The following is a 25933-nucleotide window of genomic DNA, read 5'->3' on the forward strand; positions in this document are numbered from 1 at the left end:
CGTAAATGCTTCTCTGTAGAAATGAACTTTCTTAGTTGAGTCCAGCATTGAAAGACATTTTAGATCTTTATATGCCAAACAAATAAAAAGTTAAATCGGCACAGTCAAGAGGCGGGAAACAGAAAATGTTTGAAGTGTCCTTTAACTGTGACTAAAATGTTCCTAAATTCCCCCTGGTACTGTTGTTGGTATGTAGCAGGAATGGCTGCGGCTCATTTCAGATGCACTCGGGTTATTTCCACTCCTGCTCTGAAGTACACTGTGCTCACAAACACGACACAGTATATCGCTCCAGCTGCAAGCTATCAACCTTTACTGACTCGACTGTTTGGTCACATGTCTGGTTAGCTGACATTGACCTTAAAGACAGTTTAACTTCCAGGGCACGCAAAGCTATTTAAAACCTTATTTTGGGCAAAGTCAGCAGGTTTAAAAAAAAAACCTGAGATCAGATTTGACTGCTGAGTCTGTACATGTACTTTTTATGTCTTGGGAACACTTCAAAAATAACTACCAAAACAGGACCCAGTAGGTCTGTTTTAATGTTTTCTTTTTAACAGGAGCTGCTTTTCTTTCTCTCTCATCATAAAGTCAGACTGGGATTAGGGAATCTGCAGCGTCTGTTACTCATGAGTGCACTTTGCTTCCAAAATAAAAAAACAGCTGACTGTCAGTCACTTTGGTTAAATCAGTCAGAAGCCACGAGTACAGCTCACGAAGACTTTATCACGAATGCCAATAAAGATAAGTCATGTTTTCAGTTGAAGCTTATCTCATACTGAAAGTCAGAGTTCAGCATGTTTCCTCATATTTTTACCAAGATTATGTTTTCTGAACCCACAGAGAGGATGGGAATGATGTTTGTCTGATGATACAAACTGTTGACTTGCTCAGTAGTGGTGACGTGTGTCACAGTGACCTGTAGATAGACATTTGTGATACTGTGGGGACTGATGCACTGTGACTTTCACTTCTAGGAAAATGAAACGGGTCAGAGGATGACTTCTCTGGTCACAGCCTGTAAATAAATGACTCAGCACAACACAAACACAACTGGTCAAAATGTTCATTTCACTAATGTTCTTTGCTGTGGATGTTCCTGTTTGTCCGAAACAGCCACGTAAAAACGAACAACTGCACATCCCTCACAATCAGATCATCAGATCGTTGCTGTACTTTCTTTCTTTTCTGCTGGTCACCACTTTGTCTGTGTGTAATTCTGTGAACAGGATGTGGTCAGACTTAATAAGACTAAAGATGTGTGTGTGTCTCAGCAGTGCTTCTGTAAGCTGGCTGATTTCTGTCCTGTTTTTTTTTTTTCTGCATCTTCATCCCTACAGTTGTTAAAGCTGCTGAACATCTGTTTCTTCCCGCTGAGCTTTAAAATATGAGCAAAACAGAAACAGGCCTTCAAGTGAGGAGTAATAGAGTGGCTGCGATTATTATCAGGTGTTCATGACATGAAAGGAGATGCTGCCACCTGTTGGCTGTAGTTTGTCACTGAAGCTGTGGTGAAATGTGTACATGAGATTATATTCTGTTGTCATGAATGAATTCGCTTTAAAACATTCTACAAAATAATGGTTTGTGCATGACAGAAATAAATAATACTAACACCTACTCTCGGGGGCTTTATTATGCACACTGTTACACTTGACCTCATAAAATTCAGCAGACAGATTTTGCAGCTGTGCCAGACGTCATATTTCATTGTGGTGTGTGCGTTTGGCACCACAGGGCCACCGTACATTGATCTAAAATGACATTTCTCGTTTTAAAACTTTCTCAGTAAATCCATTCTGCACCTTGAAGGTGAGTTAAATGTTGTATTAACATGTTGTATTAGAGGAGCAGACTGAGCTTTGAGAGCCAAACAGCTTTTATCTTTGAGTCGAAGTTCTGGTTGAAGAAGGTTTATAGTTAGAGTTTATCAAAATTCAGCACATAACTGAGAGGAAGTCTCATTTATAAGTCTTTCTTGGCCAAGTTCAAGTAAACCGATCAGATTGTCATTACTGAATGCATTAATAATGATTAATATGTCTGGTAAACACTGAAAACAGGTCCACCAGACCTGAACAGCACACAAGAGTTAACTGTTTCAGACAGGACTGGTACACATAGGAATGTTTTTGTTTTTTTAATGCTTCTTCTTTAAGCTCATTAGTTGGAAGCAATTTAACAGGCTCCCAACATGCTCCAAGCTCTGGTTCATGTGTTGTTTCAGACCTACTGTTGATATGCTTCTTTAAAATAGGCACAGTAATTATGCTAAATACTGCTATGTTTTATCAATCTGTGTATTGGTACATAGTGTTGATTTTATTTGCATGGTTTTATTGTGATATTTATATTGCATGGTTTTATCCTCATATTTATATTATGTATTTTAGTGTTGTTGCACAATATTCTTCTAATCCACTGTGGACTAAGCAGACAATTGTAGGCCCCTGTGAGGTGGGGGCGTTCCCCGAGGTGGCCTATCAGCCGCCGGACTGACCTGTTAAAGGGGATAGTGAGGGCAGAGACAAGGGGAGCGACGCACGAAAGGTGAGGAGGAGAAAAAGAAACGCGTGTAAGCCCGCACATGTGTTGGAGGACCTGCTGCCTGACTGTGGGGGGCCACGAGTCGTTCGGCGATCCAGTCCCAACAGCAGGAACAGCAACAGTGGGTGGCGATGGCCGCATTTCACAGCAGGGCAGGGGTGTCCCTCTGCCTGCATCTGATGGTACTACGAGGGATGCCGTGTTCAGGTGTGGAGTGGGGCGGGACTGTGCGGTGACGCGCTGTCAGTAGGAGACAGGTCTGCGACAGGAGCCCCCTCCTTGTTCTTCTGGCCTGCGTGGTTTCCATCCCGGAAGAGAAAAACCTCTCCTGTTTTAGATAAGGAACATTTCCCCGCTTGTGGCTGGACTGTGGGATTATGGGACTGTGAGGGGGAAATTTTGCATACGGGAGACATTTGTTTAGCTTTGTTTTAATAGTGTATAGTTATTTTTGCCGGCAGGGTTTTTAGTGTAACCTGTATTTGTGATTCTGGCTGTGTTTTTTCCATGGAAATAAATGGTGTGTGTTCAAAGTCAGCTTAGTGTCTGTGCCCAGAGCACTGACCCACTCGCTCCCCTTCCTCTTGTATGTGAACGGACTTGGAGGTGAAGATTTGGGTCCACCAGTTTTAGCGGCTACAAGAGAAACACTCGAACAATAACTTCCACCAGCGTCACGTTAATGCTTTTGTTTATGTTGATATCTAAAATGAATATAACAATTTTGCAATGTTGTGGCTTATTATCTAAAAACTTGTGTGATAATTTCTGTGTAATCAGGGCTGAAAAATGCAAAGCCGCGCGTTCCTGTATAATTCCGTGTTAATTACCTATTAAAGGAAGAAGCTGAAGAGCCTGGTGTGTCCAGATCTGCTGGCTGGGATGTACCTGCATCATGATGCTAACACTGGTTAAAATACCAAATAAAACAGACCGATTGAAATGTCTTTACAACATCTCTGAACATCATGTGGGATAGTATAAGACCTATAGATGTGTGTCAGATTTTTCCTTCCTGAATCCTCCAATAGACAATAATGTCTCTGTTTCCCTCCTCACAGTTTCTAGAAGCAAAGGTCAGAGGGCGAGCTCTGGGTTCTTCGACCCTTCAGAAAATTGTTAATGTAAATAGACCTGAAGCAACAAGATCAAACTGGTCCTCACATCAAATTATTCAAAACAAAAGCAGCACTTTATCAAACCATGGCTCCTGTTCACAGGACAAATATCAAACATCTCAAATAACAATGTAGCTGAAGTTTAACCGCCTCCTAACAGCACACAAAACAAAGATGTTGTCAGTCAGACTCTTTCAGATGGTGTTACACAGTGGATCAAAGTATTTAGTGTGACCTAGTGAGGACCTAAAGTGAGGACCATCTATACCGAAGCACTTATAAATGAAACTGAAAGGACAACAGTACCTCAAGACTCAGAACAAAACTCATACAAATGTTTAATGCAAGGTGCAAACAAAACTCACCTGTTTATAAGATCGGGGAAACCTTCAGCTGAGACTGAAGAAGTCACTTGGATGAGTGACGAAATGTTTCTCCCACAAAACGCTACGTCCACATGAACAGAATCAACTTTTGGAGATTTCAAAGGCAACATGATCTGAAGTCGCAGCAATAAATCGCAAAAGCTGAAAAACATCACACTCTTTTTTTTGTGAATGCATTTAAATGCTTATTTGGAAAGAGACTGCTCATTGTACGTACATTGTACAAAGACTTGAATACTATAACAGTGTAAAACCACACGTGATCATGTCATCACATCACACCCCAGTGAATTAACCTGGGTTTATCCTTTTATAATGCACATTAGAGGTGCTACCTCAAAGGTTTATTTGCTAAATAAATCAGATTATAACCAAAAACCACAGTAACAGAACTGATTTGCAAATTTCTGAAACCCCCTGTTACTGAAAAAGATCTGTGTATTTATCTTTAGTTTTTAGTTTCAAAAGGAAACCTTGCTAATGTGCATTATAGGGGGACTCACACATTTTGGCAGATGCAGCCACACAACCTGATAAAATCTATAGAGGGGTAAACCCAGGTTAATTCACTGGGGTGCGATGTGATGACATGCTCACGTCTGGTTTTACACTATTATAGTATCAAGTCTTTGTCTGAACAAACTGTTCCCGTCAGATTATTGTAGTGCACAGTTTAAGGTAAATAGTCTTCCCCATGGTACATTACAATGTCATGAAATTAGCATTAAAATGCGTTTTTTCAGCTTTTGTGATTTGTTTCAGTGACTTCAGATCAGTAACAAGTAGAGTAAAGAAACGTAGCCAGACAAGTGTCTCCTCCTCCTCTGTACGCTCTTGTGGATGGGGAAACAATTTTTGCTGGAGGTAACTACTTTGGCACAACAAATGTGAAGAAACATGCAAAAACGTACAATGAGCAGCATCTTTCAAACTTGTCCATGCCTTAATTCTCATGTGTTCTTCATAGTAGTAGCAAATGCATAAAAATAAGGCTTTTATCAAAATACTCAATAAAAATTTCTTCCTTGAAAAAGACTTAAAACCCAGTTCAGTGTTGAATATTACATAAAATAAACTATTTACAAAGTTTCTTTGAATGGCAGAAATGCAGAAATGTGTGCATGTAGCACAGAGCCCGAATGTGCACTTTAAGTCATTTATAATTCTTAACTAGGTTGAGCTGCTGTTCATCACAAACAAGCACAAGAAGAAATTTTAGATTTTAACTGTATTTACAGAAGCTTTAGAGCTTTTCCTACTGATAAAAACCTCATGGCCGTTCATACTACACAAGGAAGTGACCACAGACTTTAATGTTGCTGGATTCTCCACATATTTAAAGTCTCCTTTGATAACACACATCACTGTGTGCTAAATTTCAGTATCCAGTGTGTGATGTAATTCATCCATTTCACCAGATGTCAGTCTGTTTGCAGTTCTTGATGATTAGATTGCACAAAGGAGTAAATTAGCTTTTTAATGTCTACAACCCAAACTGTGTCCTCTCATTCAGTCTAGATAAACATCACAGCTGGACAGAACGTCACTCTGCCATGTCGAGCTCCAAACAACAACAAAACCATCATAGTTATGGAGTGGAGCAGACCTGACCTGCAGACGGAATATGTCCTTTGTTATCGCGATGAGCAGTTTGATCCAGACAACCAGCATCAATCTTTTAAGAACCGGGTGGATCTGCAGGACAGACAGATGAAGGATGGAGACGTGTCTTTGATTCTGAAGGATGTGACGATTAATGATGCTGGAACATACGAGTGTCATGTCGGCCAGAAATCGGGAGAATTGATGAGGCTGATCACCATCATCTCCCTTCATGTTGATCCTCCAGGTGAGTGAGTAGAGTTGAGTGTGTGTGTGATCAGAGGTGAAGCTGCTTCCTGGTTGTTGATGTTTGTTTCTAAAGATGTTGTTGATGAGACTTTGTAGAAAGCAGCTGGTCTGAGTGATGTGATCAGAGTGCAGTAGATAATGTCTGACAGCAGTTTGAAGAGGAAATGGATTCTGTTCTGTTCTTCACTCATCACCTACCTGACAGCTGACACCTCACACCTGTTTCTCACCTGCAGCTCAGACAGAGGATGGAGGGAAGGAGGATGGAGGAGAGAAGAGTGGATCTGTTGGACTAATAGCTGGTTTGGTAGTTCCCGCTGTGCTTCTTGTTGCTGCTGTTTCTGGATTTTGATCTACAGAAAACATAAGAAGCAGGATCAGGATTCATACCAGCCTCCTGTTGAAATGCACCATGTTTGAAATGTCTCAGAGCTTTTCCAAATGAGCTCTCAGTCTCCTTGTTATGCGTCAATTTCCCATCGTTGTCACTCAGCACAGTCAAAAACAGATCTGAGGACGTGTTTATCATGAAAAGAGCCCAAAATTTGGTTTTCAGGGTTTTTATAAAGGGGATTTATTTCTGTGAATGAAAAACTGACTGAAATCCTGGATTCTGTTCTTCACTCACCACCAGCTCACACCTTCTTCTCACCTGCAGGTCCTCCAGGAGGACATGGAGGGTTTGTGGCACTGGTAGTGAGTCTGTCAGTTTTGGTGTGTTTGTTCTTGTACCTAATGATTTGATCTGTAAAAAAAGAAAAGGGAATGGTGCTGAATATGTGATTTCTGCTTCTCAGAGATCCTGTTAAAGTCTAAAGACATTGGGAGGGTTTCACACTGTTTGGAGCAGGGAAACAGGTACTAATGGTGCAATACTGGTTTTGTTGTTGTTGCTTTTTTTGAACAACACAGTCGAGATTCACATTGTCCTCGCAGTGAACCGCAGAATCAAATGTCTGAGATCTTTCTACAGCTGAATTATGAATCTCCTGCTGCTGATCACAGAGACAGAAATCGTCTAAAAACGCACAGAGGCCACCAACACCCCACAAAGGTCCCTGACTTCACTGACACTACAGTCTGCGGGAAAAAAGCATTTTTCTGAGGTCTGAGGTGAGGCTATCTCACATAGTTAACCTGCCAAGACCTGAACTTTTTCATGGCATTTTTAATTTCTCGTTGCTATTTGGGCTGATTGGGACCTGATGAATGTAAAAACAAAGAATTACCTGATTCCCTTTTTTTTTCTTGTACCTTTATTTTTGGTTTTGAGAAAAGTGAGATCGCTTAATTATCCATGTTTCACTTATCTTAACTGCACTACTGTATAATCTATATTATTGCTAATATATATTGTAATATATCTATATCATGGCTGAAGCACTTCTGGATGGATGCAAACTGCTTTTCGTTGCCTTGTACCTGTGACATGTGCAATGACAAAGTTGAATTCTATTTAATTCTATTCTGTTCTATTTAATTCTATCCACATACGTTTGTTTGACATTTTGATAAAGTAGCAGTTTAATGTCCTCGTACATGGATATTAAGAAAATTGTGTTTTGGTCCAGATCAGGGGTCTGCAACCTTTCACATCCAAAGAGCCATTTGGACCCGGTTTCCACGCAAAAGAAATGAAGATAACACTGTATATTTCTTATTACCTTTATGCTTTGTGTGAATACTAAGGTGTGTTGCTTATGAAATCCATGAAGTGCTACAGAGAAAAATACATTTTATTTATGTAATGAACACATTTTGAACTCTTAAAGAAATATAAGAAAAGGAAAGACGCCCAGCTGAACTAAAATGATCCATGTAGCAAACAATGACTGTTGTGAGCCTAAGTTGTGTGGGCATCGAAGGACTACCTAGTGCAAAGAATATACATGATACAGATGTGCATAAGCTGACTATTTCTTTTTCTACATATACCGGTGTTTGAAAAATGAACAGTGAAAGCAACAGCAAAAAGAAAAACAGATCCTTCAGGCTGGACTGAACAAAGTGATATTTTATTGGCAAAACTTTTAATGAATGTTTAAAAAAACATTTTACTGTTGTGTGAAATCAATAAACTCTTATTTTAGCAAAAATATCAAAAACATTTTACACATTGAATGTTTGCAGAACTTATTTACATAGTAAGTATTTCAAGCTCCATGTCTAGCATAAGTTACTTGCACTGCTGTCTTGGGACAACTCCATCTCGTCTCACTTAATCCGTTTTTGAACTATGTGTGTGTTCTGGTAATTTGACAGCATACATGCTACTGCAAACAGTTGGTTGATATTGTAAACAGGTGACATGGTGATGATGCCATCAAAAAGTTTGTTCTGTTTGATCCTCCTAATGACTCGCTCCACATGCAGCCTGAGTCTGACTGTGGCCTGCATCTCCTTAACCTGGTTCTTCTTCTGCTTAGATACAAAAGGGGGGCGGTACACTTTGCATTTACAACCATCTGTGATCAGGAAGCCCTTATCTACCATCACTGCCATGTCTTCAGTCAGCTTCTCAGCAATGCCTGATTGTTTGAATAGTTCCTTGTCACTAACCGAACCTGCGTACAGATCAGAGATGAATGTGACTGGACCATGTGGAGCTATGCCAACCAGGGCTTTCATCGTGCAGTGGGATTTGTACGAAGAGTACGTTTCACTCTGGAGAAGTGGTGAGGATGGTGTCTGACACCTCAGCTCTGTACAGTCAAGGATCACCTGGGTGTCTGAGAAACCTTTGAATTCCTTAGGGAGGTAAGCTTGCACTTCTGCACGTGTAAGCCAGATGCACTGAGACCCCAGTGCAGTGGCAAGAAAACTTGTCCATGTTGCAATGATGCTGCTCACTGTGGACTGGTGTATGTTGAATCGATGAGCCAGGTCCCTCTCCTTCAGACCAACAGACAGGAAAACCAGGAAAAGAAAGAACTCGTCGATTGGCTGGAGCAGCTGCCTCTGAAAGGTTGAAACAAAAGGGAAAATGTTACTCCTTAATCTATGAACTAGTACGATCATGCTTTTCTTGGCTAAATGTTTTCTAAGATAAGACAGGATAGACCCTTATTAGCCCCACACATGGGAAATTTGTTGAGTTACAGCAGAAAGTGGCAAAAATTCAGAAAAACAATGAGATAGGATAAGAATAAGACACTGTGTACAATAGAATAAAATACTTTATAGAGCAGAATAAAATGTGATATTGTCAAAGTAAATGGTTGCTGGAATGGTTATGCACACCATACTGTACTGTCAGGGTTGAATTCTTTTATTTTTCTAGTAAATAAAGTTGTTTTTATTATCTTTATATACAAACTGCAAACGTCCTTATACGAGTTGTAGGACAAGTCTTAGTGGGACTTGTTAACAGTCCTACTAAGGGGCAGGTCAAATGTCAACGGCACTGCATCCATGTTTATGATCTCGTCCGGTCCGATGGAATATTCGTTTCTTTCTTTGTGTGAATTTGCGCAAGTTTGTTATTTTCTCTGCATAGTCGGGGGGGAGTTGCTGACACACAGTCGTCCGCGCCCTGATGGACAGTCCTTTTCGTTTTTTCGTTGGCGACTATTTTGGCTTTCAGTCGGATCTGCACAGTTGAAACACCTCGCCCATTTGCTCTCTGTGTGTTCACCCAGTCTTCAATACATTTGGGCCATCTGTTTTTATTTCCTCTGAAAGCTTTTGTCGTCTTTTTGGACTGAGCCAGTTCATCACGCTGGAGTCTCCAACGTCTCACCATTGATTCGTTTATGCCAAAGGTATGTGCAGCAGCTCTACTTCCCCTCACTGAGAGCTTTAATTTGAAAGCTGCATCATATGCATTTCTTGTGTTTACCATACTGAGGGTTTGTGAATGAAAGCTTCCTTTGCTCCTGTAATACTCCTCTTGCTAATCAAGTTTGTTTTTCGCGCTACTTCGTACGGGACTACGCTGCCTTTCGGACGGACATGTGACCAACATACCACTCTTGTCCCCCGATACTGTGTGTCTGATCACATGCCCTTCTGCCAGCCAACGTAGTGCCGTACAACAGCAGAACAAACAAAACAAATCCTCTGAAAGCCACAGGGTTCAAAGCTTGTGCAAAAAGTAGCGGCTTGTAGCCCAAAAATTATGCCACATAAACACAATGCCATCGCACCTCTAGTTCCAACTACCAACAAAGCCATCGCCTACCGTTTGTGTGCGTGCAGGTGTCAACACTTCTTCGTCCGTGTTGGCAGCTGACTTGGCTCTTGAAGCCCGGATCATCTTATAGATGCAAGGCTCAATCAAAACCCAGAATGCCACCAAATGATCATAGCTTGGAAATCTATTCACAAGAGAGACAAACATCGTGTCAATCATTAATTAACATCACTCATGAAACATACAGTCAGCAGATAAAAAGTAAATATCTGTTGTTTTCATGAAGACTGGAAACACTTGAACTTCGATGTACCTGGTATAGAATTGGATGTCACTGTCAGAGCCAGCAAACCGCTGTAACCCAAACTCTCGCTGGACACGTAACGCCTGTATTTCCTTCCTCAGACTCTCCACGTCTTTGGACAGGTCTTCTGCTGATGGCTCAGGGACTGAGCAGTAGTCATGATCTCTTGTAACGCTGTGCTGACCTTGATCCCCAGGATGAACTAGTTCAGGGGGTTCTCGCTCCGTTCTCTCCCAAACACTACTCCGCGTTGGTTCAACTTTATAATTATTCCACTGAAAAAGTGTCGGGACAGCACCTTTAAAAAGCCTCCTTCGACCATCAAGGGTTGTTGGTCCTGCATCCTTGGCTGCTGGGTCCCTGATAAGAGAGAAAACAAAATCATGTTCATTCTTTTTTGTTGACTTTTGTAGAAAATGGGCCATGTTTCTGGTGACAGTGGGGAAGGAAAAACTCCCTTATAACAGTCAGAATCGAGAGGGTGGGGAGGCGAGGAAGACAGAACAAAAGGCACGCTGTGGCAAGATTAATAATAACTAATGATTCAATTCAGACAGGTGTATAAACGCACAGTGGGTGAAAATGTGATTAATAAAGAGTGCATTATGTGCTAAGGGTTTAAACAGCTCCAAGAATTAGAAGAACCTACTTAAAACAGTTTTAAAGTTAAAATCATTTCTGTGTTTATTGTAGTTTTTTTTTACGTTTTCCCACCACCTAAAGCAGGGTTAAAGTAACAGTTTCACTATCATGTAGCGTTAGTCTCACCTCACCCAGCCTCAATATGCTTACTTGACAGCACTCCTCGGTATTAAGTCACACCCAGAGAAAGACTTTGATATATTCACCTTGCAGGGATGCCTTCTGCAGATAGCTTGATTTGTGCTATCCGTTGTAGCTTTGCTGTCTGTCTTCTGTTGAACACATCCAGTCTCATTTTTCTTCTTATCTTCTCTGCAGATGCCTCCTCTGCCTTTCTGCCTACAAAATAAACATTTCATTATTTCTACTTTAGAGCTTGCTAACTAAGAAAACACGACATAAAGCCCACTCTGCATGCAGCTATGTGGTTTTCCATCATCAGAAACCACAACGATAGTCTAGTAAATAATGAAAACACTTATGTTAGAAAGCTTATATAAAAGTTGCCCGATACAAAATGATGGGAACAAGCGGAATACGCCGGCTGGAAGGTCCCATCTTTCAGTCTTGTTTTGCTTACTCCTGGCTCCTTCAATGGTGCTACTCAGTTTAGTTCACCTAATGCGGTAAAAGAAAGTACTTCTCTTTTTTCCTCGTCTATTTGTACAACCTGGGGCGCAACAGTTATCAACAATGGTTAGCCGCGTTCACCACGGCAGCCGGATGCTGCCAAAATAGCGACGCCTGGAGGGGGAGGGGGCGAACCTGTGTGACGTCATCTCCTGGAGCCTGAACAGAGGTCGCTGCTCCCTGCGCAGTACCACAAATACTACCAGTTTCGAAATAAGAAATCGCATCCAGTTTACTAATGGCTGAGTGCAAATGTGGCTGTTTTCAAGCCGCTAAACTGTGAGTACGTCGTCATTCAAACCACGTTAAGTCAGCTGGAGTGCGTGGAGTATAATAGCCAAGATAAGATAACCTTCATGTCCCACTCAAATTAGTTTTGTCACAGCAGTTAGTGGACAGTGCAAAAGTTATATAACAAAAATTAGAATACAATAAGAATAAAATTCTGTACACAACTGTACAGAATAGAACAAAATAAAAATACTATATACAGTAGAATAAATAGAATAATATATACAATAGGATGAAACAGAATACAAATTCTATGTACAACTGAGTGAAAATACAACGATGCCAGAAAGGAGTATTGTCCACCCTCCACCACAATTAATGTTATACATTTATCAATGAACTGCAAATATCTCGTTGTCATATTATGTGTCCATAATTGTAAAGTAGATGCAAACTACTACATTGACAATCGGGCAAGATATTACTTTAAACCCATTGTTGTCCTCCATGCACACAGGGGAAACTTTCAGCGGTTTTCACATTAAGGCCGTTTGAATCCTCAAAACTTTATGTGGCGATTGCCGGACACTAAGAGCATTTTTTTTGAATTAGGGATTGGGGTTTGGGGTGTGTTTACCTCCGACTAGTGCTCTTTGTTGTTGTCCTTGCGTTCGTCGTCTTTTTTCGGAGTTCATGTGTAGCGTTGGTACCCAGTCTGGATTTGTTTGATCCATTTCATAGGCAGGCTTCCCTACAGTGGTGCGACAGAATTAGCGAATCTTTACATAGCACGTGTCTGCAAAGTCACTCAATACGATGTTTGTTCGGATTGTATAACCGAGTGCATCAACAATAAAATTATTAAGCTATAAAGAGTGATGTAAACATACTACATTTTCACTTACCGGAGTGAAAATGTCGGGAGCACACCAACAGATATTTAGAGATGGAAGAGAACTGGAGATCAAGTCGTCCCACGGCTGCTATCCAGGCTAGACGCCTTCTTTTGGTAACATCCGATACATGAGCTCCTTCATGTTGCTTCCAGGTTGGGAAAGCATAAAAAGACAATCCAACCTTATTCCCGTGCCGGTCGTAAGATCGAACATTGCAGCCGAGCACACAGCAAGTACGAACCATGGCTATGCTATCGCTCCTAGCTTAGACCCCCAAAATGGTGAATCGGGCCAAAATCCTTTCCACGCCCACCCCCGTGACATCACGCTCCCAAGCCCTATATGGCGCATCAGCCCAAAAGACTTTCCACGCCCACCCCGTGACATCACGCGCCAAAGCCCTGTAAGATAGTGATGTCCTGTGTGTCGAAGCGTGTGTCAGGGGAGTTTTTGGGAAGCACGTATCGAGGCTCGCTCTGATTACGTATGCAGTGACGCTCGAGGCCTCGCGGGCAGCCCGTACCACGTGACTGATTCAGGGACTGGCTCGCCGGTTCGCGCCAGATTCGAAATAAAATGGGCAGCAAAACACAGCTGATTCCCCATCACACTGTTGTGGAATTGGACTACGTACGTGCTACATAGTTGAGCATTTCTTCTTCGATGGAACCAGCAAGGAAGAGATTTTTTTTAAATTTAATCTCCTAATAAAGTATGCACACAGTAATAAATGTCACAAATGATAAGTACCATAATATAAATAAAACTATAGATCCTATAATCTGATTTCTGTATTTTAGTTTATTAAAAAGTGAAGCGCCACACAGTTTGTGTGATTATCCAGATGTACATAAGCATGATTACACAGTTACACAATCATACCAAAACTCTGTCCTGATAGTTTCCACTTTCTCTTTTGTATCAGACATACTGAGACAATATTCGGGATAAATAACAATGAAAACAATTCATTTATTCAGTTTAGAGGTTTACACATCACATCAAAGAGCCCGTTTCACTTGAATCGTCCACTTGATGGCGCAGTAGAGCAAATGAATCATCCCAATGCTTTGACCATGAGTCGACCAGTGTGATGGAAAGCTTCAGTTCATCACGAGGCTTCATCTTATGGAACGCCAGGACTGCCATAATGAATGAATTAAATACACGATTAAATAACTGAGTATCATCCTTAAATAAAAGTTTTAGTGTGTTTGTACAGGTGGCTACGGAACTGGATCAACGTCCTCCACGAGCACAGCGGCCGGAGCAAAATGATAGATTAACATCATTGGAACTACACCCAGCCCGTGTTTTGACTGAATATTACACAGCTTCACTCCATGTACACCTTACACTGAAGAACAAGCTTCGAGGGCAACCGATCTCTCCCTGAAGACAAAATGCAGTTCGAGATCAACAGCGTCAACTTCAAGACTCAACAATGTGAACACACAGCAACACTGCCCTAAACCCTAAAGGGTTCAGCAGCATGTACAAATACCATGGATGGATGGAAGTATGCGCTCCCAATCACAAGCTGGGAGGTTTGCCAGCGACATCACTGTGTGTGAATGGACTTGAGAAGACTGTCTGAGTTTCACATTTGCCATACTGGGAGCTGAAAAGGCAAAGGAAGAGACTGAAAAGAGTGAAAGACAAAAGGCAAAGCTGAAGAAGAACGGCCCACTGGGCCCCTCACACGCCACAACTGTGAACTGCTGCAGATTCAGGAGAGAGACAGAAGCTGTGAGAAGTGGAGAGCATGGAGGAAAAATGAAGTCTGTTGTTGTTAATGTGAGAACACGTGAAAATTGGGTTGGAAAACTGTGGCCGGCTGTCTTGTGGAGGTTGATAAAGAGTCCGTAGGATTGCAACAAAGGTAAAAATAAAACGCACACAAACACACATAAACAGAGAAATGTGAAGGAAAGGCAGCTTTAAGGACACGCCCTGCTGAATCTGCAGCTCCACTGCACACAGCCATTAAACCTGCCTACTAACACACACATGCAATGAAGATCAGCTTGTTATCTGTCATCAGTGTTAAAATTGTGCAAATTTCACAGACACTTGTTATCAAACGCTGAGTGTATCCACTGCTGACAAATAACCCTCTAGGTTGCAGGACAAGAGTTTAACTTTTGTGAAGGGAAAAAAAGAGATTCTGGTTTGACCAACCAGTGATCAGACAATAAATTTAGTTATTAATATAGTAAATTGTGAGATGCTTTCTGCATTATTGGTGCAGCACAAGTAATTTACTGTATGAAGGAAATTCTCTTTTGTGATAATATTTTGAACATGCATTTCTGTTGTCCTGTCAACTTAGTGGGTTAATAGCTGATTTGCAAATTAGTTGATTGTTACTAGATCAGGGAAGGATGACTGGATTATAAAACAAGTGAATAAGATGTAGCAGAGGGTAGTTTCCTGTTTCTGATGTATGGGTGAAGCTTGCACCCAGATACACACTCTGATTACACGAGAACAAACTTTTTTTGTGAAATACATGATGACATGTTACACGTTTTATGTTTGGGGAAGAAAAAAATTTGGGGAAGAAAAATTAAATGAAATGATTGGGTCTGTGAAAATGAAAAATAAGTTTAAAAAAAAAAAGCACAGACCTGGGGAAGAAATCCACATTCCTGTGATAAAACATTGATATGAAGTGTTTAGGAAGCTTTTCATGGTGAACATTTGTGTTGTGTGAACTCTGCAGCTGCTAATGAAAAACATTTTCTCTGTGTATTTAGCAGGTGAAACTAGGTCAGTTGGCCCCAGACTTTCCAGAATTGGAAATATTCGGGAGCACTTGTGGGCAACCAGTAAATATGATGTGGGGAAAATGAACAAAGGTAGTGACACTTAAGTCTGATTTCAGACCATGTAAGCATCAGTTGTTAATTAAAGCCAGAAGCAGTGACTGCAGCACTGCATGGCAGGTTCTAACCCCTACAGCCTGTTATTTCACCTGAAGGCAAAACTTTTCCTGTTATTTTTCCGGTAGATTTTGGGGTTTTTGTTTTAGTACCAGGCTGATTCTGCCAGTTAGAAAAAGAAAAACAACCCAAACCTAAGAGAAAGACTTTTTTGTTTGTTTGTTTTTTTTTATTTACACTTAAGACATGTCCGGGCCTAAAATCTTTTTTGTTTTTTGTTTTTGTAACAGTGCACTTAGGGAAAAACCTGCCAGGTATCATCCCTCTGGGTGTGATATTTTGTGTGTTGATGTTAAAAGCAGGCCTGCAAGATTGGGAGCAAAAGTGCTATAAAATACTTTAATTGAGAGCAAATATAAGGTGAGCTTCTCAAGATTACAATTGGCTTCTGAGAAAATTCACCTACATAAGATGCTGACCATATTAGATGGGAAATCCTGTGTTTAAAAGGATTGTAGCGATTCAATCCATTTCAATGGCAAGAAGAATTGTTTTTGGAATGATGAAATATTGCTGTCAGTGGACATTTAAATTTGTGCGCGGTTTTCCACTATCAGCAATGATCGTTATGAATGCATGTGATTGGTATAAATGCAAATGCAAAGGACTGTGGCTGGACTGATGATGTGGACTAAATGTGACTGACTTGAAATTCAGAAGACGGTAACTATTCTAGGATTGGTCACTTTTAATGCCTAATCCACCCAAACAGTGAAAAAAAAAAAGGTGGATGTATGTGTTTTTGTTTGCTTGTTTTTGCAGAAGCAGAAGGATGACAGAGACCAGAGGAGGAGAGACTGTATGTTTACATGAGTGTGGGCAGACTTAACCCTTTAGCTGTCTCTGTAAAGCACTTTGAATCACCTTGTTGTTGAATTGTGCTATACAAATAAACTTGCCTTGCCTTGCCTTTAGCTGCTACTTTTGTTTTACTGATTTTGTGTGAAGAACACTGTTTTTACTGGCTGCTTGTTGGTTATAGTAACACACTGTATTGTTGGAAAATGTCAAATGTTAGAAGTTGTCAGAAAACATAGCGGCCTTGAAGAGCGTGCAGAGAAGGCCAGCCCACATCAGCAGCAGTTAAGCTATGCTCTGATGAACGGCTTTCACCCACCCACTGCTGACTTCATTAGGAAACAAAATTTTAATCAAAACACAGACGGGTCCGTTGAATGCATGAATTGGGCCCGCCATGTGCTACTCCGGAGGAGACGCCCTGATGTTGCATTGGCAATGATCTAACTAACCCTTTTCTTTAAGAAAGGAGCCTAGTTCTGATGAGTTGACTCATGGGAGTGTCGATGCGTCAAGAGGAGGAATTCCAGGTTTAACATGAAACAATGTTTTCTGTGTTTTCCATGAGTTTTTCATGACGATTTTTTCCACGGCTTTTTACTGTGACTTGTGGGATTAACACGTTATGGACAGGTATGTTCGGATGAGGGTTTGAAAACCTATAAGTGAAGTTCACAAAACTGAAAGGAAAAATGTGGATTGATGTTGGTTGATATATTTTCCAAATGGTTAGAAGTTTTTCCTTCTAGTAGGGAGATACAGGTGCAGTGGCCAGAGTATTGCTGGAAGAAATCATCCCAAGGGTGGAATCTCCAGAGATTGAGACTGGGTGCTGATCAGAAGTCTTCAGAGACCCAGCGAGAAGTAGGAAACAGTCATGGCAGAGCTGAAAGCCCAGGCAGTAGTTGAGGTCAAAGGTTGTGCGGTTTGGGGCCCTACTAGTCATTATGAGAAGGTTCCAGAACCACAGCAATAACCATAAAGCTGCATTGGAACGAGAGGGTGAGGGGTGAAAAGAGCGCCCTCCTCCAAAAAGAGCATGCCAAGCTCCAACTCAGCGACTGCAGAGCAGACTCTGTGGCACCTAAGAGGGATCATGAATGCAGATGACACCTTATTAAACAATCAGGCAGTTGTGCCTGAAGTAGTTCCGTGTGGTTTTGTGTTAAGGGGGTCGTTGGTGTGACATTTCTAATCATCTTATAACTGATATGCATTTACATGACTCTGTGAACATCACAAACTCTGTTAGAGTCCTGAGCCTGAGCAGAAGTGACTGGAGTAGTTTTAGCATGCACGTTTTACAGCAACCTAACTAATAATTATTTGTGTATATTTTGTAGACTGATTTTCTAGCATGTCAGTTCCTGATGTGTAAGTGCATTAGGCCCTCACTGTCCGAGTAAACATAGTAACAACAGTTGTGAGTTCTTTTGACACGTGTACTCAGCTTTGACATGTTGTTTGACACCCTAAAGTAGGATTTTGGGTTCATCACAATTCAGTGAGTGATTTTGATAGGTCTCAAACATGCTGGAAGCACCTAAAGAATGAGGTTGTTCTTCTAGAGTTAAATGTGGTTGTTTTGGTTTCCCCAATCACTGATGTGAGGACAGTAAAGATAATTGCAAATGCCTTTGAGAGGGTTTACACTGTTTAAATGGGTCTACAGTAGTAAAGAGTACAGCACAATGCATAGAGTGTTCAGCTCCAGATTGTACTGGATGCACCAGAGTACCAGCCGCTCAACTTCCTGCCAGTATGCAGACTCATCACTATCCTGAATGAGGCCAATGACGGTGGTGTCGTCTGCAAACTTTAGGAGTTTAACAGCCGAGGTGCAGTCGTTAGTGTAGAGGGAGAACAGTAGTGGTGAGAGGACACATCCTTGAGGGGCACCAATACTGAGGGACCGGGTTTCAGAGGTGATCTCCCCCAGCTTCACTTGCTGCTTTCTGCCTGTCAGGTAGCTGGTGAAACGCTGAGCTGGGAGAGTTTGGAGGAGAGAAGTTCAAGCACAATGGTGTTAAAAGCCGAACTAAAGTCCACAAACAGGACCCTGGCATAAGTTCCCGGGCGGTCGAGGTGTTGCAGAATGTAATGCAGCCCCATGTTCACTGCATCATCCACCGACCTGTTTGCCCGGTAGGCAAACTGCAGAGGGTCCAGCTGGTGGCCTGTAATGTCCTTCAGATGGGCTAACACCAGTCGTTCGAAGGATTTCATGACCACAGACGTCAAGGCGACAGGTCTGTAGTCATTCAGTCCTGTGATGGCGGGTTTCTTGGGAATAGGAATGATGTTTGAGCGTCTGTTGAAGATGCGAGTAAAGATGGGAACCAGCTGTTCAGCACAGGTTTTGAGGCAGGAGGGTGAGACACCATCTGGTCCGGGGACTTTCCTGGGCTTCCGTTTCTGAAATAGTCAGCTCACATCCTCAGTGTGTATTCTGAGTTTGAGGGAGGAGGAGGAAAGGGGGGTGAGAGGTGTGATGGAGGGTGTTGAGTCTGGATTGGAGAGGGCGGTGGTGGTCGTTGGTCTGGAGTGGGGAGGGTGGTGGTGGTCGTTGAGACTGGATTGGGGAGGGTGAGGGTGAAGGGGGGAGAGGTGGAAGATGTGTTGGGGGTCAATGTCTGAAGCAATGTCCCTGGGGAAGGGAGGGTGAGGCGGGGAGTCTGTCCGTCTCAAACCTGCAGTAAAACACGTACCATGGTCACGCAGTCTATTCTTGAAAATAATTTGTGCATCTTCACTTTTATTTACGGTTCCACATGTGGCAAAAGTTTTGTGTTGCCTTAACTTACACCCTGTAAATTTAATAATCTATACTTCAAACGTGGGGATGGGGACTACTTTTTGTTTTTATTTGCTGACATAACCAACTGTTTAAAAAATAAACCTCTGACATGTTTAAACATATGAAGAATGGGATGTAGTATCCTCTAACTACTTGGTTAAAATAGTGTTAGAGAAATAAACATATTCTTATAGCAATGTGCATCACTGTAGTTATAAAACATGAACCATCTAAAATGGTCCCACCAATGTGTAGTCCTACTTAGAATAATCCTTTAATTGTCCCACAAGGGGAAATTTGGTTGTTACAGCAGCCACTTGCACAATCACTTCTGCGTTATACTCATCCTTGCCCCACTGTTTCTGCAGTGGTTAAACAGTGGCGATGTTCTACACCCGCTGCCTACAAGAGCTCCCAAAATTGAACAACTGCCAGAAAATTAGATAAAGGATTTACGTTATATGCTGCATCACAGATACACAACTACGAGGGTAAGAAAACAGAAATTAACCGACAAAAAAATAACGTTGGCTAACGTCAAATTTAAACATTGCGTTACTCCTCTCTGCTTTATCACACCTAATTTGACTGGTCAGATAGTTTAATCAACATGTGTTTGGGTGATCAGAAGCAAATATACATCAAGTTAATACTGCAAACATACAACATCTAAATGTCTGTGAATGTAGTCAAAGGAGCCTTCAAAGAAAAGCGTCTGGACTTCTTTAAGTTTCTACATTTAATGAATGTTTAAAAAACATTTTACTGTTGTGTGAAACCAATAAACTCTTATTTTAGCAAAAATATCAAAAACATTTTACACACTGAATGTTTTCAGAACTTATTTACATAGTAAGTATTTAAAGCTCCATGTCTAGCATAAGTTACTTGCACTGCTGTCTTGGGACAACTCCATCTCGTCTCACTTAACCCGTTTTTTAACTAATGCTGTGTTCTGGTAATTTGACAGCATACATGCTACTGCAAACAGTTGGTTGATATTGTAAACAGGTGACATGGTGATGATGCCATCAAAAAGTTTGTTCTGTTTGATCCTCCTAATGACTCGCTCCACATGTAGCCCGAGTCTGACTGTGGCCTGCGTCTCCTTAACCTGGTTCTTCTTCTTCTTCTGCTTAGATACAAAAGGGGGGCGGTACACTTTGCATTTACAACCATCTGTGATCAGGAAGCCCTTATCTACCATCACTGCCATGTCTTCAGTCAACTTCTCAGCAATGCCTGATTGTTTGAATAGTTCCTTGTCACTAACCGAACCTGCGTACAGATCAGAGATGAATGTGACTGGACCATGTGGAGCTATGCCAACCAGGGCTTTCATCGTGCAGTGGGATTTGTACGAAGAGTACGTTTCACTCTGGAGAAGTGGTGAGGATGGTGTCTGACACCTCAGCTCTGTACAGTCAAGGATCACCTGGGTGTCTGAGAAACCTTTGAATTCCTTAGGGAGGTAAGCTTGCACTTCTGCACGTGTAAGCCAGATGCACTGAGACCCCAGTGCAGTGGCAAGAAAACTTGTCCATGTTGCAATGATGCTGCTCACTGTGGACTGGTGTATGTTGAATCGATGAGCCAGGTCCCTCTCCTTCAGACCAACAGACAGGAAAACCAGGAAAAGAAAGAACTCGTCGATTGGCTGGAGCAGCTGCCTCTGAAAGGTTGAAACAAAAGGGAAAATGTTAATCCTTAATCTATGAACTAGTACGATCATGCTTTTCTTGGCTAAATGTTTTGTAAGATAAGACAGGATAGACCCTTATTAGTCCCACATGTGGGAAATTTGTTGAGTTACAGCAGAAAGTGGCAAAAATTCAGAAAAACAATGAGATAGGATAAGAATAAGACACTGTGTACAATAGAATAAAATACTTTATAGATCAGAATAAAATGTGATATTGTCAAAGTAAATGGTTGCTGGGATGGTTATGCACACCATACTGTACTGTCAGGGTTGAATTCTTTTATTTTTCTAGTAAATAAAGTTGTTTTTATTATCTTTATATACAAACTGCAAACGTCCTCATATGAGTTGTAGGACAAGTCTTAGTGGGACTTGTTAAGAGTCCTACTAAGGGGCAGGTCAAATGTCAACGGCACTGCATCCATGTTTATGATCTCGTCCGGTCCGATGGAATATTCGTTTAACTTTCTTTGTGTGAATTTGCGCAAGTTTGTTATTTTCTCTGCATAGTCGGGGGGGAGTTGCTGACACACAGTCGTCCGCGCCCTGATGGACAGTCCTTTTCGTTTTTTCGTTGGCGACTATTTTGGCTTTCAGTCGGATCTGCACAGTTGAAACACCTCGCCCATTTGCTCTCTGTGTGTTCATCCAGTCTTCAATACATTTAGGCCATCTGTTTTTATTTCCTCTGAAAGCTTTTGTCGTCTTTTTGGACTGAGCCAGTTCGTCACGCTGGAGTCTCCAACGTCTCACCATTGATTCGTTTATTGCAAGGGTACGTGCAGCAGCTCTACTTCCCCTCGCTGAGAGCTTTAATTTGAAAGCTGCATCATATGCATTTATTTTCTTTGCCATACTGAGGGTTTGTGAATGAAAGCTTCCTTTGCTCCTGTAATACTCCTCTTGCTAATCAAGTTTGTTTTTCGCGCTACTTCGTACGGGACTACGTTGCCTTTCGGACGGACATGTGACCAACATACCACTCTTGTCCCCCGATACTGTGTGTCTGATCACATGCCCTTCTGCCAGCCAACGTAGTGCCGTACAACAGCAGAACAAACAAAACAAATCCTCTGAAAGTCACAGGGTTCAAAGCTTGTGCAAAAAGTAGCGGCTTGTAGCCCAAAAATTACGCTACATAAACACAATGCCATCGCACCTCTAGTTCCAACTACCAACAAAGCCATAGCCTACCGTTTGTGTGCGTGCAGGTGTCAACACTTCTTCGTCCGTGTTGGCAGCTGACTTGGCTCTTGAAGCCCGGATCATTTTATAGATGCAAGGCTCAATCAAAACCCAGAATGCCACCAAATGATCATAGCTTGGAAATCTATTCACAAGAGAGACAAACATCGTGTCAATCATTAATTAACATCACTCATGAAACATACAGTCAGCAGATAAAAAGTAAATATCTGTTGTTTTCATGAAGACTGGAAACACTTGAACTTCAATGTACCTGGTATAGAATTGGATGTCACTGTCAGAGCCAGCAAACCGCTGTAACCCAAACTCTCGCTGGACACGTAACTCCTGTATTTCCTTCCTCAGACTCTCCACGTCTTTGGACAGGTCTTCTGCTGATGGCTCAGGGACTGAGCAGTAGTCATGATCTCTTGTAACGCTGTGCTGACCTTGATCCCCAGGATGAACTAGTTCAGGGGGTTCTCGCTCCGTTCTCTCCCAAACACTACTCTGCGTTGGTTCAACTTTATAATTATTCCACTGAAAAAGTGTCGGGACAGCACCTTTAAAAAGCCTCCTTCGACCATCAAGGGTTGTTGGTCCTGCATCCTTGGCTGCTGGGTCCCTGATAAGAGAGAAAACAAAATCATGTTCATTTTTTTTTGTTGACTTTTGTAGAAAATGGGCCATGTTTCTGGTGACAGTGGGGAAGGAAAAACTCCCTTATAACAGTCAGAATCGAGAGGGTGGGGAGGCGAGGAAGACAGAACAAAAGGCACGCTGTGGCAAGATTAATAATAACTAATGATTCAATTCAGACAGGTGTATAAATGCACAGTGGGTGAAAATGTGATTAATAAAGAGTGCATTATGTGCTAAGGGTTTAAACAGCTCCAAGAATTAGAAGAACCTACTTAAAACAGTTTTAAAGTAAAAATCATTTCTGTGTTTATTGTAGTTTTTTTTTTAAGTTTTCCCACCACCTAAAGCAGGGTTAAAGTAACAGTTTCACTATCATGTAGCGTTAGTCTCACCTCACCCAGCCTCAATATGCTTACTTGACAGCACTCCTCGGTATTAAGTCACACCCAGAGAAAGACTTTGATATATTCACCTTGCAGGGATGCCTTCTGCAGATAGCTTGATTTGTGCTATCCGTTGTAGCTTTGCTGTCTGTCTTCTGTTGAACACATCCAGTCTCGTTTTTCTTCTTATCTTCTCTGCAGATGCCTCCTCTGCCTTTCTGCCTACACAATAAACATTTCATTATTTCTACTTTAGAGCTTGCTAACTAAGAAAACACGACATAAAGCCCACTCTGCATGCAGCTATGTGGTTTTCCATCATCAGAAACCACAACGATAGTCTAGTAAATAATAAAAACACTTATGTTAGAAAGCTTATATAAAAGTTGCCCAATACAAAATGATCGGAACAAGCGGAATACGCCGGCTGGAAGGTCCCATCTTTCAGTCTTGTTTTGCTTACTCCTCCTTCAATGGTGCTACTCAGTTTAGTTCACCTAATGCGGTAAAAGAAAGTACTTCTCTTTTTTCCTCGTCTATTTGTACAACCTGGGGCGCAACAGTTATCAACAATGGTTAGCCGCGTTCACCACGGCAGCCGGATGCTGCCAAAATAGCGACGCCTGGAGGGGGAGGGGGCGAACCTGTGTGACGTCATCTCCTGGAGCCTGAACAGAGGTCGCTGCTCCCTGCGCAGTACCACAAATACTACCAGTTTCGAAATAAGAAATCGCATCCAGTTTACTAATGGCTGAGTGCAAATGTGGCTGTTTTCAAGCCGCTAAACTGTGAGTACGTCGTCATTCAAACCACGTTAAGTCAGCTGGAGTGCGTGGAGTATAATAGCCAAGATAAGATAACCTTCATGTCCCACACAAATTAGTTTTGTCACAGCAGTTAGTGGACAGTGCAAAAGTTATATAGCAAAAATTAGAATACAATAAGAATAAAATTCTGTACACAACTGTACAGAATAGAACAAAATAAAAATACTATATACAGTAGAATAAATAGAATAAGATATACAATAGGATGAAACAGAATACAAATTCTATGTACAACTGAGTGAAAATACAACGATGCCAGAAAGGAGTATAGCACTTAGTGTTGTTGTCCACCCTCCACCACAATTAATGTTATACATTTATCAATGAACTGCAAATATCTCGTTGTCATATTATGTGTCCATAATTGTAAAGTAGATGCAAACTACTACATTGACAATCGGGCAAGATATTACTTTAAACCCATTGTTGTCCTCCATGCACACAGGGGAAACTTTCAGCGGTTTTCACATTAAGGCCGTTTGAATCCTCAAAACTTTATGTGGCGATTGCCGGACACTAAGAGCATTTTTTTTGAATTAGGGATTGGGGTTTGGGGTGTGTTTACCTCCGACTAGTGCTCTTTGTTGTTGTCCTTGCGTTCGTCGTCTTTTTTCGGAGTTCATGTGTAGCGTTGGTACCCAGTCTGGATTTGTTTGATCCATTTCATAGGCAGGCTTCCCTACAGTGGTGCGATAGAATTGCACGTGTCTGCAAAGTCACTCAATACGATGTTTGTTCGGATTGTATAACCGAGCGCATCAACAATAAAATTATTAAGCTATAAAGAGTGATGTAAACATACTACATTTTCACTTACCGGAGTGAAAATGTCGGGAGCACACCAACAGATATTTAGAGATGGAAGAGAACTGGAGATCAAGTCGTCCCACGGCTGCTATCCAGGCTAGACGCCTTCTTTTGGTAAGGTCCGCTATATGAGCTCCCTCATGCTGCTTCCAGGTGGGGAAAGAATGAAAAGATAAACCATTTCCAAGCTTCTTCCCTTGCCGGTCGTGTGATCGAACATTACAGCCGATCACGCAGCAGTTACGAACCATGGCTGATGTGTGTGCTTTCGCTCCTCTTTCGCTTGAGCCCTGAAATATGGCGCATCAGCCCAAAAGACTTTCCACGCCCACCCCGTGACATCACGCGCCCAAGCCCTGTAAGATAGTGATGTCCTGTGTGTCGAAGCGTGTGTCAGGGGAGTTTTTGGGAAGCACGTATCGAGGCTCGCTTTGATTACGTATGCAGTGACGCTCGAGGCCTCGCGGGCAGCCCGTACCACGTGACTGATTCAGGGACTGGCTCGCCGGTTCGCGCCAGATTCGAAATAAAATGGGCAGCAAAACACAGCTGATTCCCCATCACACTGTTGTGGAATTGGACTACGTACGTGCTACATAGTTGAGCATTTCTTCTTCGATGGAACCAGCAAGGAAGAGATTTTTTTTTAATTTAATCTCCTAATAAAGTATGCACACAGTAATAAATGTCACAAATGATAAGTACCATAATATAAATAAAACTATAGATCCTATAATCTGATTTCTGTATTTTAGTTTATTAAAAAGTGAAGCGCCACAGTTTGTGTGATTATCCAGATGTACATAAGCATGATTACACAGTTACACAATCATACCAAAACTCTGTCCTGATAGTTTCCACTTTCTCTTTTGTATCAGACATACTGAGACAATATTCGGGATAAATAACAATGAAAACAATTCATTTATTCAGTTTAGAGGTTTACACATCACATCAAAGAGCCCGTTTCACTTGAATCGTCCACTTGATGGCGCAGTAGAGCAAATGAATCATCCCAATGCTTTGACCATGAGTCGACCAGTGTGATGAAAGCTTCAGTTCATCACGAGGCTTCATCTTATGGAACGCCAGGACTGCCATAATGAATGA

General features: G+C 41.7%; 2 protein-coding genes and 1 long non-coding RNA gene across 3 annotated transcripts in view; 1 reads left to right on the top strand and 2 right to left on the bottom strand.

The window, feature by feature from the left end:
- The window catches only part of LOC309693743 (uncharacterized protein), a 75560-nt gene extending 62337 nt beyond the window's left edge, over positions 1-13223 (bottom strand). Inside the window, exons 1-6 of the mRNA XM_082513251.1 lie at positions 12747-13223; positions 12479-12592; positions 11187-11319; positions 10348-10698; positions 10083-10218; positions 6544-8860 (exon numbers count right to left, since the gene is read on the bottom strand). Of these exons, the coding sequence (XP_082369377.1) occupies positions 8117-8860; positions 10083-10218; positions 10348-10698; positions 11187-11319; positions 12479-12592; positions 12747-12981 (1713 nt within the window). The 5' untranslated portion in view covers positions 12982-13223 and the 3' untranslated portion in view covers positions 6544-8116. The remainder of the gene's footprint in view (positions 1-6543; positions 8861-10082; positions 10219-10347; positions 10699-11186; positions 11320-12478; positions 12593-12746) is intronic.
- On the top strand, positions 5659-7650 carry LOC309696693. The gene is made up of 2 exons (XR_014273623.1): positions 5659-5900; positions 6139-7650. It is a non-coding gene; the product is annotated as an uncharacterized lncRNA (long non-coding RNA).
- A 6774-nt stretch (positions 13224-19997) lies between the features above and the next one.
- On the bottom strand, positions 19998-25308 carry LOC309702907 (uncharacterized protein). The gene is made up of 6 exons (XM_082527540.1): positions 24834-25308; positions 24582-24695; positions 23279-23411; positions 22439-22789; positions 22174-22309; positions 19998-20949 (listed from the first exon to the last, which is right to left on the bottom strand). The coding sequence occupies exons 1-6, from the start codon at positions 25072-25074 to the stop codon at positions 20200-20202; spliced, it is 1725 nt and encodes a 574-aa protein (XP_082383666.1). The 5' UTR covers positions 25075-25308; the 3' UTR covers positions 19998-20199.
- Positions 25309-25933: the final 625 nt, after the last annotated feature.

The sequence above is a fragment of the Aulonocara stuartgranti genome, assembly GCF_965226115.1.
Source record: "Aulonocara stuartgranti genome assembly, chromosome: 3".
In the NCBI taxonomy this organism is placed as follows: domain Eukaryota; kingdom Metazoa; phylum Chordata; class Actinopteri; order Cichliformes; family Cichlidae; genus Aulonocara; species Aulonocara stuartgranti.